Here is a 14,511-nt window from a genome sequence, read left to right as displayed (position 1 = left end):
ATGACATCACTAAATTGAAGGTTGAGTGTCCTTTTTTTTTACATTGAATACCAAACTTTACCACATTATGTAAAATTGTAGACCATAACAGATTTGAATATAAATTCTATTTTAGTTTTTTCTTTCTTTCTTTCTTTTTTTTTTGCTATGTGACAAAGTTGAATTGAGAAATTATGCTTAAACACCAATAATTCAGATTTAACTTGTATTAAAAAAATATGTTTGTCATTAAGGGGTTAAAGGCAGTACAACATAAAAATTCTCAATATTCAAGACTTTATTTTTAAAATATTATGTTACCTTGCTTTTAGTACGCCAAAGTTAAAAAAAGGGGGGATTCCCATTCCAGGTCATTATCTACTTTATTACAAAAAAAAATTTTTTAATGGATTTTGGAATTTTACTCAAATTTGAAATTTTAGGGAGAGCTATTACTACTAAGTATAGAATATAAAACAAGAAGTGTCTTTTAACAAACTATAAACCATCAAGATTTTACAAACCACATAATCATCCCACCACTAATATAATGATATGATTAACCAGATATAAAAACTCTTCTTCTACGTGGCATCACTATTTAGTTTTTTATATTGCATATTTTATTACAACAACCTGTTTTAACATTGGGTGAAATAGTCTTACAGTATTATCAACTTTTAAAAAAAATAAATAAAACATTCGCTTGACTGTACAATATAAAAGACACATTGGCTTGCTGCATTCCACTTCTAAGGAGCTTCAAGTCATTGTGGACTGAACACGCAAGTCTTGAATTATATAAAAACATATAGCAAAAAATAGATTTTGGATCGTTATTACTATGATACTCTTTATGACCAAACCTCGGTGGAATTTCTTTGATATGAAGTTGACATGAATTAGAATTTCACAAGCGTCTTGAGTCCTCCAAGAAAAGATCAGAGAGGATTCTGAGCTGGGTGAAGGGCTCCTCTGTTTGATTCCATTGATTACCCAACTGCCTTCAGGCTACAGGACACAGTAGAAGCAGAGAGTTATTGATCCAAATGATGAAAATAAAATGAATTCATTTCTCATCAAACTGCTATTGTTACAGCTCCCCCCCCCCAGTTCCACATAGTAACCAGAACGTTGCAAGTGCATAGTGCTCACTGCCTGGAATAAATGCCATTTTGTTTTTGCGTGCTAAATGAAAAATGTCTATTTCCAAACAATAACTACATGATGAAAGTCAGTGAAATCCTAATCATTGTATGTCATTACAACCGGCTTCGAGAAGCCGTGGGGAGTACAGTACACAACTTTCATTTTATCCTGTTTATATGAAATCATTCTTTATTTTCTCCGCAATTAGAGACAATGGTTAATTAAACAGCATGCCTCCCCCTTGTAATACATACCTCAACCCACATTGAAACCAATTCTAATAACGGCAAATTATAATTAATTACAATTGTTTTTTGTTTTTTTTTTGGGGGGGGGGGGGGGGAATTTGACCCATGTACTATTTTAGTTGTTATTAGTCTTATAGTTTGTTTTTGTTTCCAGTTTATTGGTTGTTATACAAATGTTATATTTGTAAATTAAGAGCATTGAACTTTATTTGACATTTGCAGATGTATTCTGCAACCTACTTCGGAATAAGTTTGGGTGGTTTAATTAATGAATATTTGCTCTGAATTAATATTGGGACATGGGATAGTACAGGGAGCGGAGAATGGAGCTGTGACAAATTTTGTTAAACAGAATATAAAACGGTGCTTCATAGCGTAATTCAGACAGGGCTGGAGTGGTGAAAGAAAGCATATAGAACTCTCAGTAGGTTGTGCTGGTGTAAGGCAAAACTCTTATGTGAATGAACCGCAGCCACTCCCGACTAATCCCCACAAGGATTAAAGACAATCAGTATCCTCTTCCACTCCAAGACAGGTAAAACAGGTGCAGGGCCAAGAGGTTGTAGAAATATAAAATATCATCAAATTTATTAAAAGTTACAACGCGTTTCAAGACCGGTCCTGTCTCTTTATCAAGTGTCTAAAACCATAATAATTCAAAGGCACATATATATAGATAAAAAAATATATAAGGGTAGAACAACCACTACTTACATCATCAATCAGTTAACTCTTAACATCCATAAAATGATTTGCTATAAAAAGTAAAAAGAGTTAGATATGTATTTTATGGTATAGCAAATCATGTATTTTTTGGATGTTAAGGGTTAACTCTTCTTTGATTCTCCCTATGATGATGTAAGCAGTGGTGGTTCCAGATATACCGTTGAGTTATTATGGTATTAGACACTTGATAAAGAAACTGGACTGGTCTCGAAACGCTGACATAATTCTTTTAATAAATTTTATGATATTTTGTATCACTATAACCTCTTGGGCCTGCACCTGTTTTACCCGTCTTGGGGTGGAGGAGGATACTGACTGAAATTTTGTTAGAGTCCAGAGTCTTGTAAGTATACTATCTTGATTGGTTGTAACTTGTATTGTTCACACCATTCTTTTAGGATAATAATGGATTAAACTATTTTTGTATCCGTCCTTGATAAAATGAATGACCTTTATAGCACCAGGATCAATAGTGAATGGCTATACACTAAGCTTGCGTCAGCCTTTGGAAAACCTATTAATTTTGAACATGAAAGCAATGGCTATCTTGTTCTTTATCCTTAGCAGTCTCATTTCTCTTAGAATTACTAGTTCTGAACTACTGATTTATTATCAGGTCATAGAAGGACATTGTTAACTTTAGCATCATTCGCCTCTTTCCGATAGACTTTGGGGAAGAGGGCCACATATAAGAGTGGCTACCTTTCAATCTAAATGTATGGAATATAAGGCAACAATGAATCAGAGGACTGTGGACGATAAACCTTTTTTCTCCCAATAGGAGAGAGTTTATGAGGGGACATTGCATCCTCCAGCCCGGCTGTGGACGGACCCGCATTACGCTGGGGCCGCATGCGCATTACGCTGGGTGTTGCGGTTGCGCACGTCCCGACATCCAGGGGAAGGCTGGGAGGGCCAAACAAGTAGAAGCGGCGGTCTGGAGAGGTGACGTAGCCAAGGGGGTGGGGTCAACGGCAGTGTAGTGGGCGGAGAGATGTGGCGCTTCAGAGACTAAGCCCCGCCCAGTGGCACAATAACAAGCTCATCAAAGTTCAGTTTTCTCATCAACCAGCACCATGATTAAATATGTGAAATAAGGTATGGATAGAGCAAAATTAGTGATTTAAACGTTTTTAAAGATGAAAAAATAAAAAATGGGGGTGACAGTGTCACTTTAAGCATCTAAATGAAGCTGTCAAACCTAAGTCCAAATCACCCCCCTTTTCCCATTTTATAAATATAAATAAATAAACAAATAAGCATGTTAGGTATCGCTGAGCACGTAATCGCCCAAACTATTAAATGATCACATTCCAAAACTCGCACGGTAAACTGCATCAGCGCAAAAAAAATTCAAAGTGCAAAATTGCGCATTTTTGGTCGCATCAAATACAGAAAAAAATTAATAAAAAGCAATCAAACGAAGCCACAAATGATTTTTTTCCGGTTTCGCAGCATATGTTATGGGAAACTAAAGTCTGTCATTGCAAAGTACAATTGGTGTCGCAAAAAAATAAGGGTTCATGTGGGTCTCTTGGTGGAAAAATGCAAGTGCTATGGCCTTTTAAACATAAAGTAGAAAAAGCAGAGCGCAAAAACGAAAATCAGCTTTGACCTTAAGGGGTTAATCCACACCCATAATCTAAGCTTGGTTTTTATTGTCCTGTTAGTCTGCAGCACTTACACCCTGAAGCTGCTGAAAATCCTCACTTCCTGGTCCCCTCTGTCTTGACCCCTCTGTCCTCTCCCTCCTCCCTTATGAGACAGAGGTCACATGATCTCTATTTCTTCTGTTGCCAGGCAAGCTGTAACACCTCATTTGTAGCCAAGGGTTTGGAAACATCCGTAGTATAGGGGAAAGGAGACACTGTTGTTTCATAGATTGATAGATACTGGGGGATATTTATCAAACATGGTGTGAAGTGAAACTGTCTCAGTTGCCCCTAGCAACCAATCAGATTCCACCTTTCATTCCTCACAGACTCTTTAGAAAATGAAAGGTGGAATCTGATTGGTTGCTAGGGGCAACTGAGCCAGTTTCACTTTACACCATGTTTGATAAATCTCCCCCACTGTGTTTACTTTGAAAGTAGAAGCAGATCAAACTAGTGGTGGGAAGATACCGCAAGATAGGGTATCCAGCAGGGGTTCCTCTTTAAGCCCACAAACAGGGAGTGCAAATACATGACGATATCTCCTAAGCTCAAAATATAATGTAGAGGATTATCTAGACTCTTGTGGGCTTGTAGTAGAAAAATACACATGAGTAGAAAGTAAAAAAAACAACAAAAAACTACAAATCAGTATCTTTACTGATGCCATTAGTTTAGGGGAGCTAGTTGTAGGATGATATGGAGCTGACTTCTCAGAGTAAAAGACAGAAGGTAGATGCATGGAGAGGCTATAAATATTGGAATAAAGTCAGAAGGACAGAAAGATCCAGCATCCATTGAAATAAAATACTGTATAAGCTAAAAGACAACTATAAGTACTGAGGCCCGCTTAGCATGTCACCGCTACATGCAAGCACAGTATGCGAATATGGGAGTGTACAGGTGAGTTTCTACATCAGCTGACCTCTGCTAGGTGATCTATCCCCACAGGCCACAATGTAGCCAGAGTTGCCATCCCTTTCATAAAAGCTGGCATATACGGTTCATCCCTTTTCATTTATTTTGACCTTTAAAAAAAATTGTCAGGTTCTATGGATTTCCCAGAAGACTAAATTATGGCTATTTCCAGAATGAGAGTTTTCTAATAGCTGGAAGTTGAATGGATATTTTCTAAGAATTGTTTCCCTCTATAGTACTTCAAATGTGTTCTATGGAAAAAAAAAATAGCTGAAAAAAAAAAAAAGAGAGAGTGCTTGTGTTTTTCTTTAACCCTTCACCTATATGTTGTATCATTTCTTATATTAGCAAAGGGAAGAAAATGTCAGGATGAAAGCGAGTGCATACACAAGCTGAGATTCATTGCGCATTGATCCCCTGCATCACACCAGGATTGTGCAATGGCAGTAATTGAAGTAATCATCTCTGTTGGATGCTGGGTCTTTATGTTTAAGCTAAACAATAATTGGAAAGCATTTCTTTAAAAGTGCATATGTTTGTAAGCATTTCTATAAACGGCCATGCTGCAAAGAATAAAATAATATATATGATCTACATATTCGGGTATCCAGCAGGGAACTGCATCAGGCTCCTTAAATATGTTGCTCTTTAAAAGCGCTAATTGTTTTTTATAAATGTCTGTTCCGTCTGGTAATGGTTCTGTTGCGCTATATACAGTACAGTGCTTAGAAAACATACTGATATGTACTGTAGATCTATTAATACATCATAGTCGCTGGTACAGCGTGACCTTGAGCTTATTCAAGGGTAAGTAGATGACTGGTTGTGACATAAAACAATGACAAGATTAATATACACATTTGTTTCTATCAACATATGTATGTTTATATACTATACAAGCGGAATCATATATAGGCAAGATAACACAGAGGAGGCTACTCCTACTTATACATATTATATTATTCTTATTTTTATGCATAGGTCTAAAACTTTCCATAGATGAGACCTAATTTAAATAAAGCTTTGTATCTCCTCTAGCTATTTTCCTTTGTGAGTTTACACCAGAGGTAATTAATTACTTGTGTTTGGTATCCAATTATTTTTTTTTTTGTAAATTTTTTATCTTTTTCTAATTTAGTTGTTAATATTCAAGTACAAGTAGTCACAGTTTAGTCAGTAGGTCATGGATAAAAAGATAACTTTATTCTACCATCTTCAGATACAATGTTTCGGCGGGTATCATCGCCTTTATCAAGCATTCTGGAGAGGTACCCACTTACACGTTGCATCTGAAAATGGTGGAATAAAGTTACCTGTTAATCCGCGACCTCCTGGCTACACTGTGACTACTTGTACTTGGATTTTGGCAGTGGGATTGGGATTACAATTATTTGTCCAGGGCTGACTTCCAATTATCTCTTTGCTTTTAGTTGTTAAAGGGGTTAGCCAGTGAAAAACTTTTTCTTTTAAATACACTGGTTTCAGAAAGTTATATAGATTTGTAATTTACTTCTATTTAAACATCTCAAGTCTTCCCATGCTTGTCAGCTGCTGTTTGTCCTGCAGGAAATGTTGTTTTTAGAGATGAGAGAACCGGGTTCGGGTTCGAGTCCATCCGAACCTGAACGTTCTGCATTTGATTAGCTGGGGCTGCTGAACTTGGATAAAGCTCTAAGGTTGTGTGGAAAACATGGATACAGCCAATGACTATATCCATGATTTCCACATAGCCTTAGGGCTTTATCCAACTTCAGCAGCCCCCGCTAATCAAATGCCGAACGTTCGGGTTCGGATGGACTCGAACCCGAACCTGGTTCGCTCATCTCTAGTTGTTTTTTTTTTCAGTCGGACACAGTGCTCTCTGCTGCCACGTCTATCCGAGATAGGAACTGTCCAGAGTAGCAGCAAATCCCCATAGAAAACCTCTTCTGCTCTGGACAGTTCCTGTCTCGGACAGAGATGTCAGCAGAGAGCACCGTGTCAGACTGAATAGAAAACATTTCCTACAGGACTTACAGCAGCTGATTAGTATGGGAAGACTTGAGATTTTTAAATCAAAGTAAATTACAAATCTATATAACTTTCTGAAACCAGTTGATTTGAAAGAAAAAGATTTTTGCTCGATAACCCCTTTAATATGTTATAGAACAAAAAGAGTGCCATAGAAGATAAAAATAGTTACACATAGGTCATCTTGATATCCAATTGTAAGGCTAAGATAATATAAAAAAAAAAAACTCACACACAAAAAAAATACTTTTCAAATTTTGTCCATGGCCAGTGCGTATTAGTACAGCTTTGTGTTGGGCCTCAAGTACATGGCTGGAGATGTGCAATACTACATGATCTCTATATTCTGCCATACAAGCTCTATTGTTTCCTGTACATACAGAGATCATTTTCCCTGGCACAAAAAAAAAATGCTTCCGGGAAAATACCTCAGTCCATATAGAGTTGATGGTACATTTAGTAAAAATCAGCCTGTACGTTTTGTAAGACACAAACACTTGCATGAACATGTATTATGGCTTTATACAGCTCAGCTTTCTGGTGTTGTAAATATGAACTCTTATTGCCTTCAGTGGGAACAAGGGGACATACTGTACCAGTTCAAATCTCGACACTCATTTTCCCATTTTTTCATGCTTCCAGAAATCTTTTCAGATTCATCAGATTTTTTTACAGCGGTAAAAAAACAGGACGTTTAGGCATCAAGCCTTCCTCAACTGTCTTGATGCCGAAACATCCTGTTTTTTACCGCTGTAAAAAAAATCTGATGAATTTTCTATAATAAAAGATTTCTGGAAGCATAAAAATGGTGAGTGCCGAGATTTGAACTTTCATGATGCTATAGGAATTTTTTCCTACTACGAGCACCACCCACGACACAGATGTGCCGCCTAAAAAGAATTTCTTTAAGGAGACATACCAGACACAACCTATTTCTATTTTACCCATAATGCCCTGAAATCCTTACTGGTCGTGTCTTTTTAAAATGTGCCTGGTGCCTTGGTTAGAGCAAAAAAATATTTTTAATCTGTAGCAGGCAAGTCAAACTAGTGTGGCCAAGGTAGGATTTCTAGTCATCGTCCGCCTAAACTTCACCTGTGTCACTTCTAGAGTGGGAAGGAAGAAAGGAAAGGCGTCGCAGACCTCGGGCAAAGACACTCTACTTGCCTGCTACAGAATTATAGATATTTTTTTACCCTAGCCAAGGTACCGGGCACATTTTTAAAGACACGACCCGTATAGATTTACTCTCATCAACAGATGGTACTAGCTGATTGGTGGGGTGGGTTGGTGGATATAGAGTCGCTTTAAAATATTTCTTTTTTTGTGATACATAAATTGTATATTTCTATAGACTTTAACAATATATTTCTGTGTATTTTTGATATCTACAGGTTAATGAAGCTACAGTGGAGCAGCTGGTCCAGCAGTATCCCCATATCACATTCAGTACTGTTCTTCAGGACTGTAAGAGGACTTTGGAACGGGCTTATCAGATGGGATGGACACCAAATACATCTTCCGCCTCATAATTCAAAGGAAAACAAATTGTTTATTAAGCAGTTGTCATGGAAAATGCTCATGATGAATATTTTATACCCAGAAAAGTCTGCAAAGCATTTTATTTCAAGTCTCCACCGTAATTTAACCATGGCACTGCTTCTGGGTGGCTTGTAAAGAATGTTTTTGGAGTCTTTCCATTGTGTGAGAAGTATATTTGACAAGGTCTTTGGCTCCCGAGAAATTTGCTCTGTTTGGTTGCTGTTGGTAAGGATTGATATAATTTGTGTGAAAAGTGATTGTAACATGTTGAGATATTGTGTTATAAGAGCATGCCACTTCTAGTACTATCAAATTCTCACTTTTCCATATTAGTTCTAGAAAAGTGAACATTATGTGTTATAAACTAGATCAGTGGGATTGTTTTCTCTCCTTTATGTTTAGTTTTCTATTGAGCATCTGTAATGACTTTATTGGAGATTTGAGCTTTACAATCTGCTGCTGAATAGCCTTTTGTACTTAATCCTTTCATTTATAAAACTTTAGACTTTGCAATGAGTTTGACCTTGCTTTTATTTAATTGCTTTTCATTTCTCTTTTTCTATTGTTTTTCCTAAAAAAAATTATAAAACAAAAGGTTTGTGTTCAAGTCTGTTATTCTTCAGTCTTATAACATGTTTTCATAGGTCTAAAAATGGATCTTCGATGATTTGCTCAAATATTTTGTTGAGATGTGCATCAGGGTGGATTTTTAATACACTATATTTAAAGTCGTAAATATAAGCTCGTGAACTCTAAAGCAAGTTCTGGAACAAGCCATCCTATGTTATTTATAGGACTAGTCTCCTCATGTGGGTCAGAATGGATCTTTTGTTTCCCCATCTGAACTCAAGGCTCAGGTGCAGCCACAATGCACTGATTTTTTTTTGCTTTACAATTTTTATATCCATTTTTACCTAGTCTGAAAGTTGCTTCCTCTGAGATAAATATAGTGGATAGAAGGAAGTTTGCATTGCAAGCTCTCAGTGTGCATGTGGTCTGTCATGCTGAAATTTACTAACTAAAACAGGTGCAAAAGTCACAGGAGTCAGAATAACATAAGGATAAAGAACATTCTATATAAGCTCTAAAATGGTTGATTATGTATGGGGTTTTTCTGTTATTAGTTATTAGTGTTTGGGGAGGTGAAAAGGTTATAATTTTCCTCTCACTCCGGTGCTTCTTTTTCCTAACCCATGCCAACACAGTCCAACATGGCAACATTTTTCAGCAATTGATCCCTTCATGCAGGTGTAGTCTTTCCTGCATACTGCTGTCCCAATTTAGAACCCACCTCCTTAAGCAAGGGAAAGCAAGGGTCTCTTTTTGGCCGTTCGATGGCCATCTTTTTGGACAACTGTCGTTTTGAGGCCAAATAATGTCCGTTATTTTGAAATGACATCTGTGATTTCAAAATAACAGATGTTATTTGGCCTCAAAATGACGGATGTCTGAAAAGACGACCGTGGAACGGCCAAAAAAAGACGTTGTGTGACCCTAGCCTTAAACTGTGCTGGTATATGGAAAGAAAGGGGGTACTGGGAAATGAGGAAAGGTAGTACCTTTTCAGCTCCCCGACAAGCCCCTTTTAAGGTGGTTTTAATAATATATACTAGAGGAGTAAGTGGCGATTACAGAAATATGGGTATATTCACATGAAGCAGATTTTTTAAATAAAATCTGTCCCATTTATTTCAATTATAATTTTTTTTTTAATTTTTTTTTTTTACAAGAGGCGGTTATCTAGTACCCCCAGATATATGTGGCTGGCAATTAACGTATAAAATTACATGAGAACAAGGTGTTGACCGGCTCTATACTGGTACTGCGTCTTGTACAGATGTACTTATAATGAGGTGTGCTAGGTTGTGCTCGCTAATAATTAGACATTGTCCAATTGTTCATGAACGAACAAAAAGTAGCTGCACCCACCATTAAGCTGAAGAAATGTTCCTTTAGTCACCAAAACATGTGCAGACAGGGTGCGGACATCATGCAGGCGGACACTGGCAAGGTAGAGATGACAGGCTGTTTTGCACTACAGAGTGCTTCTACGGACTACCACCTGTATGGGTGTATGGGTACCTTAAGGTCTACAGTGATATGTCCAGTATTTTAAGCTATAGCTATAGTTTCATTTTTTTCCTGTTCGATAACAGTTTTCACTGATGTGAGAACAATATAAAAACTTTCATTTTGCTTCATCAACTTATTAAATATAAGTATTCTTTTGTTCATTTTTATGTTTAAACCTCAAAGGGTTGTCCAGTTCTGGAAACAATTTAAGGCTATATTCACACTGCGTAAACTTACGGTCCTAATTTTTTACGCCCGTGGATTTGCATTCGTACATACGGTAGTATGTCCGAACGCACTTCCGACCGTAAGTGCCAGCCGTGAACATACGGCCGTTGTTTAATGTGGCTTCCTAGCATGATTTCAAGCGGGCTGACACAGGTAGTTTACTTTAAATATAGCACCCAGCCCGAGAAACCACTGGGAAATCAAGTTTACTTTGGCAGATATCAAATGTACATTCGTGTCCGCATTGAAACTTAAGGCCGTAGGTGCAGCATTTCTGGCCGCAAATAATGGTCTTGTTCATTTTTCACGGGGCCGTATAAAATCCGACCGTAAGTTTGTACGTAGTGTGCACTTCCATTGCATTACATTCATATCAGTGAACCTCAAACTTACGTTCATATTTTTGCGGTCGTAAATACGACCGTAAGTTTACGCAGTGTGAACATAGCCTTAGGGCGTAAAAGTCAGGTAGGGTACTATTACACAGGCCGACTATGACCCGATCATTTTAGTAAATGAGTACCGAGTGCTAGATGGGTGCTCATTTACGGGACCTATTAGATGTCCCAATAATCGGGCAGCAAGGGCTGCATGGACATTGTTAGCGATGTCCATGCAGCCCTTGCCCAAACACCTGATACCTTACTTCTCCCCACTCCCGATCTTCTCTCCTGTGCTCCCCAGCTTCCCGGTCCCGGTGGCTGCAGCGTTTGAGTGTCCTGTCAGCTGGCAGGCTGCTCAGGCAATCACAGGATGGGACCACCGCGGCCTGTGATTGGCTGAGCGGCCTGTCAGCTGACAGGTCGCTAAGACGCTTCAGCTCCTGGGACCGGGAAGCTAGGGAACACAGGAGAGAAGGTTGGGAGGGGAGAGGTAAGGTGTCTGGTGTTTGGTAGAGATAAGCGAACCTGGAGCATGCTCGAGTCAATCCGAACCCGAACTTTCGGCATTTGATTAGTGGTGGCTGCTGAACTTGGATAAAGCCCTAAGGCTATGTGGAAATCATGGATGTAGTCATTGGCTGTATCCATGTTTTCCAGACAACCTTAGAGCTTTATCCAAGTTCAGCAGCCCCAGCGAATCAAATACCGAACGTTTGGGTTCAGATCGACTCGAACCTGAACCCGGTTCGCTCATCTCTAGTGTTCGCCATGTATTGCTATTACATGTAGCGATGCACGGTCGACGCCAGACGATTTTAGGTCCAAACTTAAACCATTGATCATCTGATGATCGTTGTCATCGGCTGATTGCTGTCTCTATTACACAGAGCAATTATCACTCTGTGTAATAGGGCCCATATACTCACCTTCTCAGTCCCCCACTGCTGCTGTGCACACTTTGCTCAGTCCTCAATGATCCTCTATTTCTTGTCCACATTCTGACATACTGGAGATGCCTGTTCAGCCAATCACTGGCTGTAGTGAGCTGCCACAGTCAATAGTCATTAAGTGGTGGAGCAGGCATGTCTTGTGTGTCATGATGTCTTCACACTGATCACTAGGAAGCTTATTTTTCGTTTTCAGCTTGAAATCTAAAAATGTTTTCAACCTCATACAAATCCTCTGACAACATATTTAACCAGTCCACTCTTTGCCATCTTATTATGTAAGTATAGGAAGCTTCTTACAAAACTGATTGGGTCAATGAATTTTGCTGTCCACACTGGATGATTGTTGTTGGATCACAGTAATGTCAACTTAGAACTGTAGACTTTATATGGTCCTTGTGTTCTAGGCCCAAGCACTGAATAAACCAGCAATCCACAGAAAGCAGAGTAGTTTAGTCACGCAGTAATACCACAAGCTGCCTTAACAAGTTTGTTTTTGTAAGCTTTGTTATCATTATCATAGACTAAAAAAAAATAAACTCAAAAATCCCAATAATTTTTAATTCAAAAACTATTGTGTAGTTTGGGATGATAGATCAATTCTGTTTCCTGGGCCAACCATGATACAATACTATGTGAGGTGTATTGTAAGTTCCTGTTTATATAACCATATATTGGACTCTTTTAGTTTTGTTACATTATCGTTATTAGGAGGTGCCATATTGAAGAATAACTTAAAAGTAATATACATAGTTATTTGTGTGCTAAATTTTTTTATTCATTGTTGTAATGATTTATTCCCTACCATTTACACTGACTATGCCGTATTTAACAGTAATAAAGAAGGACCTCTGTGTAGCCTATAGTTAGGTTGGTGCCCATAATTTGGGTGATTTAAGATGCTTAGAATGAATCATTCTAAATTTTGAAGCCACTGTATGATGTTTTATCGTCCACCCCAACACTTAACGTGGCACCATATAAAGATAGACACTCAAATTTGGGAAAATTCACTTTACCGACATTTCCCAGTGAGCAGGTTTCTTGTTATGGGCTTGTATTTCACTCGTATAAGACAATGGGGAATGAAATAGAGATCTATATTAAAGCATTTCAGCCTCCGTTGTCTTCATGTGCAGGGAATTATTCTTTTTTGAGAATTCATTTATCTCATTTAGCACCATCATCTTCACAGGTGGGCTGGGCTGCCGGAGGAAATTCATTGTATGATCCGAAAAATGTAATTTCCAATAAGAAAGATGAAAATTTAAGAACATTAAGAGAACTCTAAAATATGGAAAGTCAAATATATTTTATAGCAAAGGTGCATAACAGAGGTTAAAATGTGACTACCAACCGCTACCACCTTTTTATCTGAACATTGTATTTGCATATAGTTGCCCACCTAGAAATATTAAAGACTTTTTTTTGGCCAACTTCCCTCTCTTTAACCACAGCTAAAGCACCACAGGTTAGAGAAAATGGATGGAACAAACTGATGAAAAATGGATAAAAAAAACAGCTGCATTTGTGTGCATCAGTTTTGATCAGATTTTGCATTAATTTCCATTATAAAAAAAAAAGGCTCAAAACACATCCGTTTTTTACAGTTCGTCTTGATTTGTTATTTTTGTTTTTTTATAATGGAATGGAAAAAACGGATCAAAACGCAAAATGCACACAAATGCATCAGTTTTTTCAAAAAAAGGATGAAAACAATGGATTGCAAAAACATAGTGTGAACCCAGCCCTAGCAGTTATTCTTTATGAAGTTTTTTTTTAATTACTATTATTGTTAATTTTTTTCATATATTTTGTTGTTCTCAGTTTAACTTTCTGTATTCAATATATGCAAAATCAAATGGTTGGCTCATGTCTGCTCCTGTGTACAGACCTCAAGATATTGTATAAAACATGAGTATTTTTCCACTTAAATACAGTAGACATATGAATAATTGTATTTCCTGGATTCAAAATGGAATATAACTACTTTTATTGCACTGGTGAAAAGGACTGACTTTACAGTATGATGAAGCAATGTAAACTGGTGAGAACCATATTTAAAATGTATTTTTCAACCATTGAAAAAGAATTAAACTATTTCAAATGCTCTGTATGTTTTGTGTCTTTTATATCACAGTTCTTTTGGTGTTGTTACTGGGCTTTCTAAGGCACACATGGATGTAAGTGGCCTGAGGCTATGTGCACACAATGTCATCTTGCAGCTGTCATGTTGACGGCCAGAGATGGCCGTCTTTTGATAAATATGGCTGCAAATAATGATCAGTAATGCACAGCGCCCTGACTTGGTGGACTTTTGGCGTTAAATGATGACTGTCGGAAAAGAGGGCTATTGTTTTGACGTTGTGTAGCCTTACACTGATGTTCATAAATTGGTCTTTCCAAGGAACATTGTTAGTTGTTGTCAAAAATTATATTTCATTGCATAGTTTGATGCCAGCCTGATTCTGCACAAGGGGCCTATTACTGATATTTAATCGAAATTAATCTTGGTACTCACCTCATATAATTGCTTATTTATTCAGTGTAGTAGACATTAGTAAAGATCAGGTATGGGTTTTGTCCTAATGGCTTTCATGAGTTTTGCTAACAAGATATTTTTTGACTGTAAAATACACACACATTAAAACCGCCA

General features: G+C 37.6%; 1 protein-coding gene across 1 annotated transcript in view; it reads left to right on the top strand.

Moving 5' to 3' along the window:
- Positions 1–9,602, top strand: part of FBXL17 (F-box and leucine rich repeat protein 17) — a 492,871-nt gene extending 483,269 nt beyond the window's left edge. Inside the window, exon 10 of the mRNA XM_069964681.1 lies at positions 8,077–9,602. Within this exon, the coding sequence (XP_069820782.1) occupies positions 8,077–8,214 (138 nt within the window). The 3' untranslated portion in view covers positions 8,215–9,602. The remainder of the gene's footprint in view (positions 1–8,076) is intronic.
- The last annotated feature ends 4,909 nt before the right edge of the window (positions 9,603–14,511 follow it).

This window comes from Dendropsophus ebraccatus, chromosome 3 (assembly GCF_027789765.1).
Source record: "Dendropsophus ebraccatus isolate aDenEbr1 chromosome 3, aDenEbr1.pat, whole genome shotgun sequence".
In the NCBI taxonomy this organism is placed as follows: Eukaryota; Metazoa; Chordata; class Amphibia; order Anura; family Hylidae; genus Dendropsophus; species Dendropsophus ebraccatus.
Note: the sequence above shows the minus strand (reverse complement) of the source record. Positions and strands in the feature narration are given on the sequence as shown.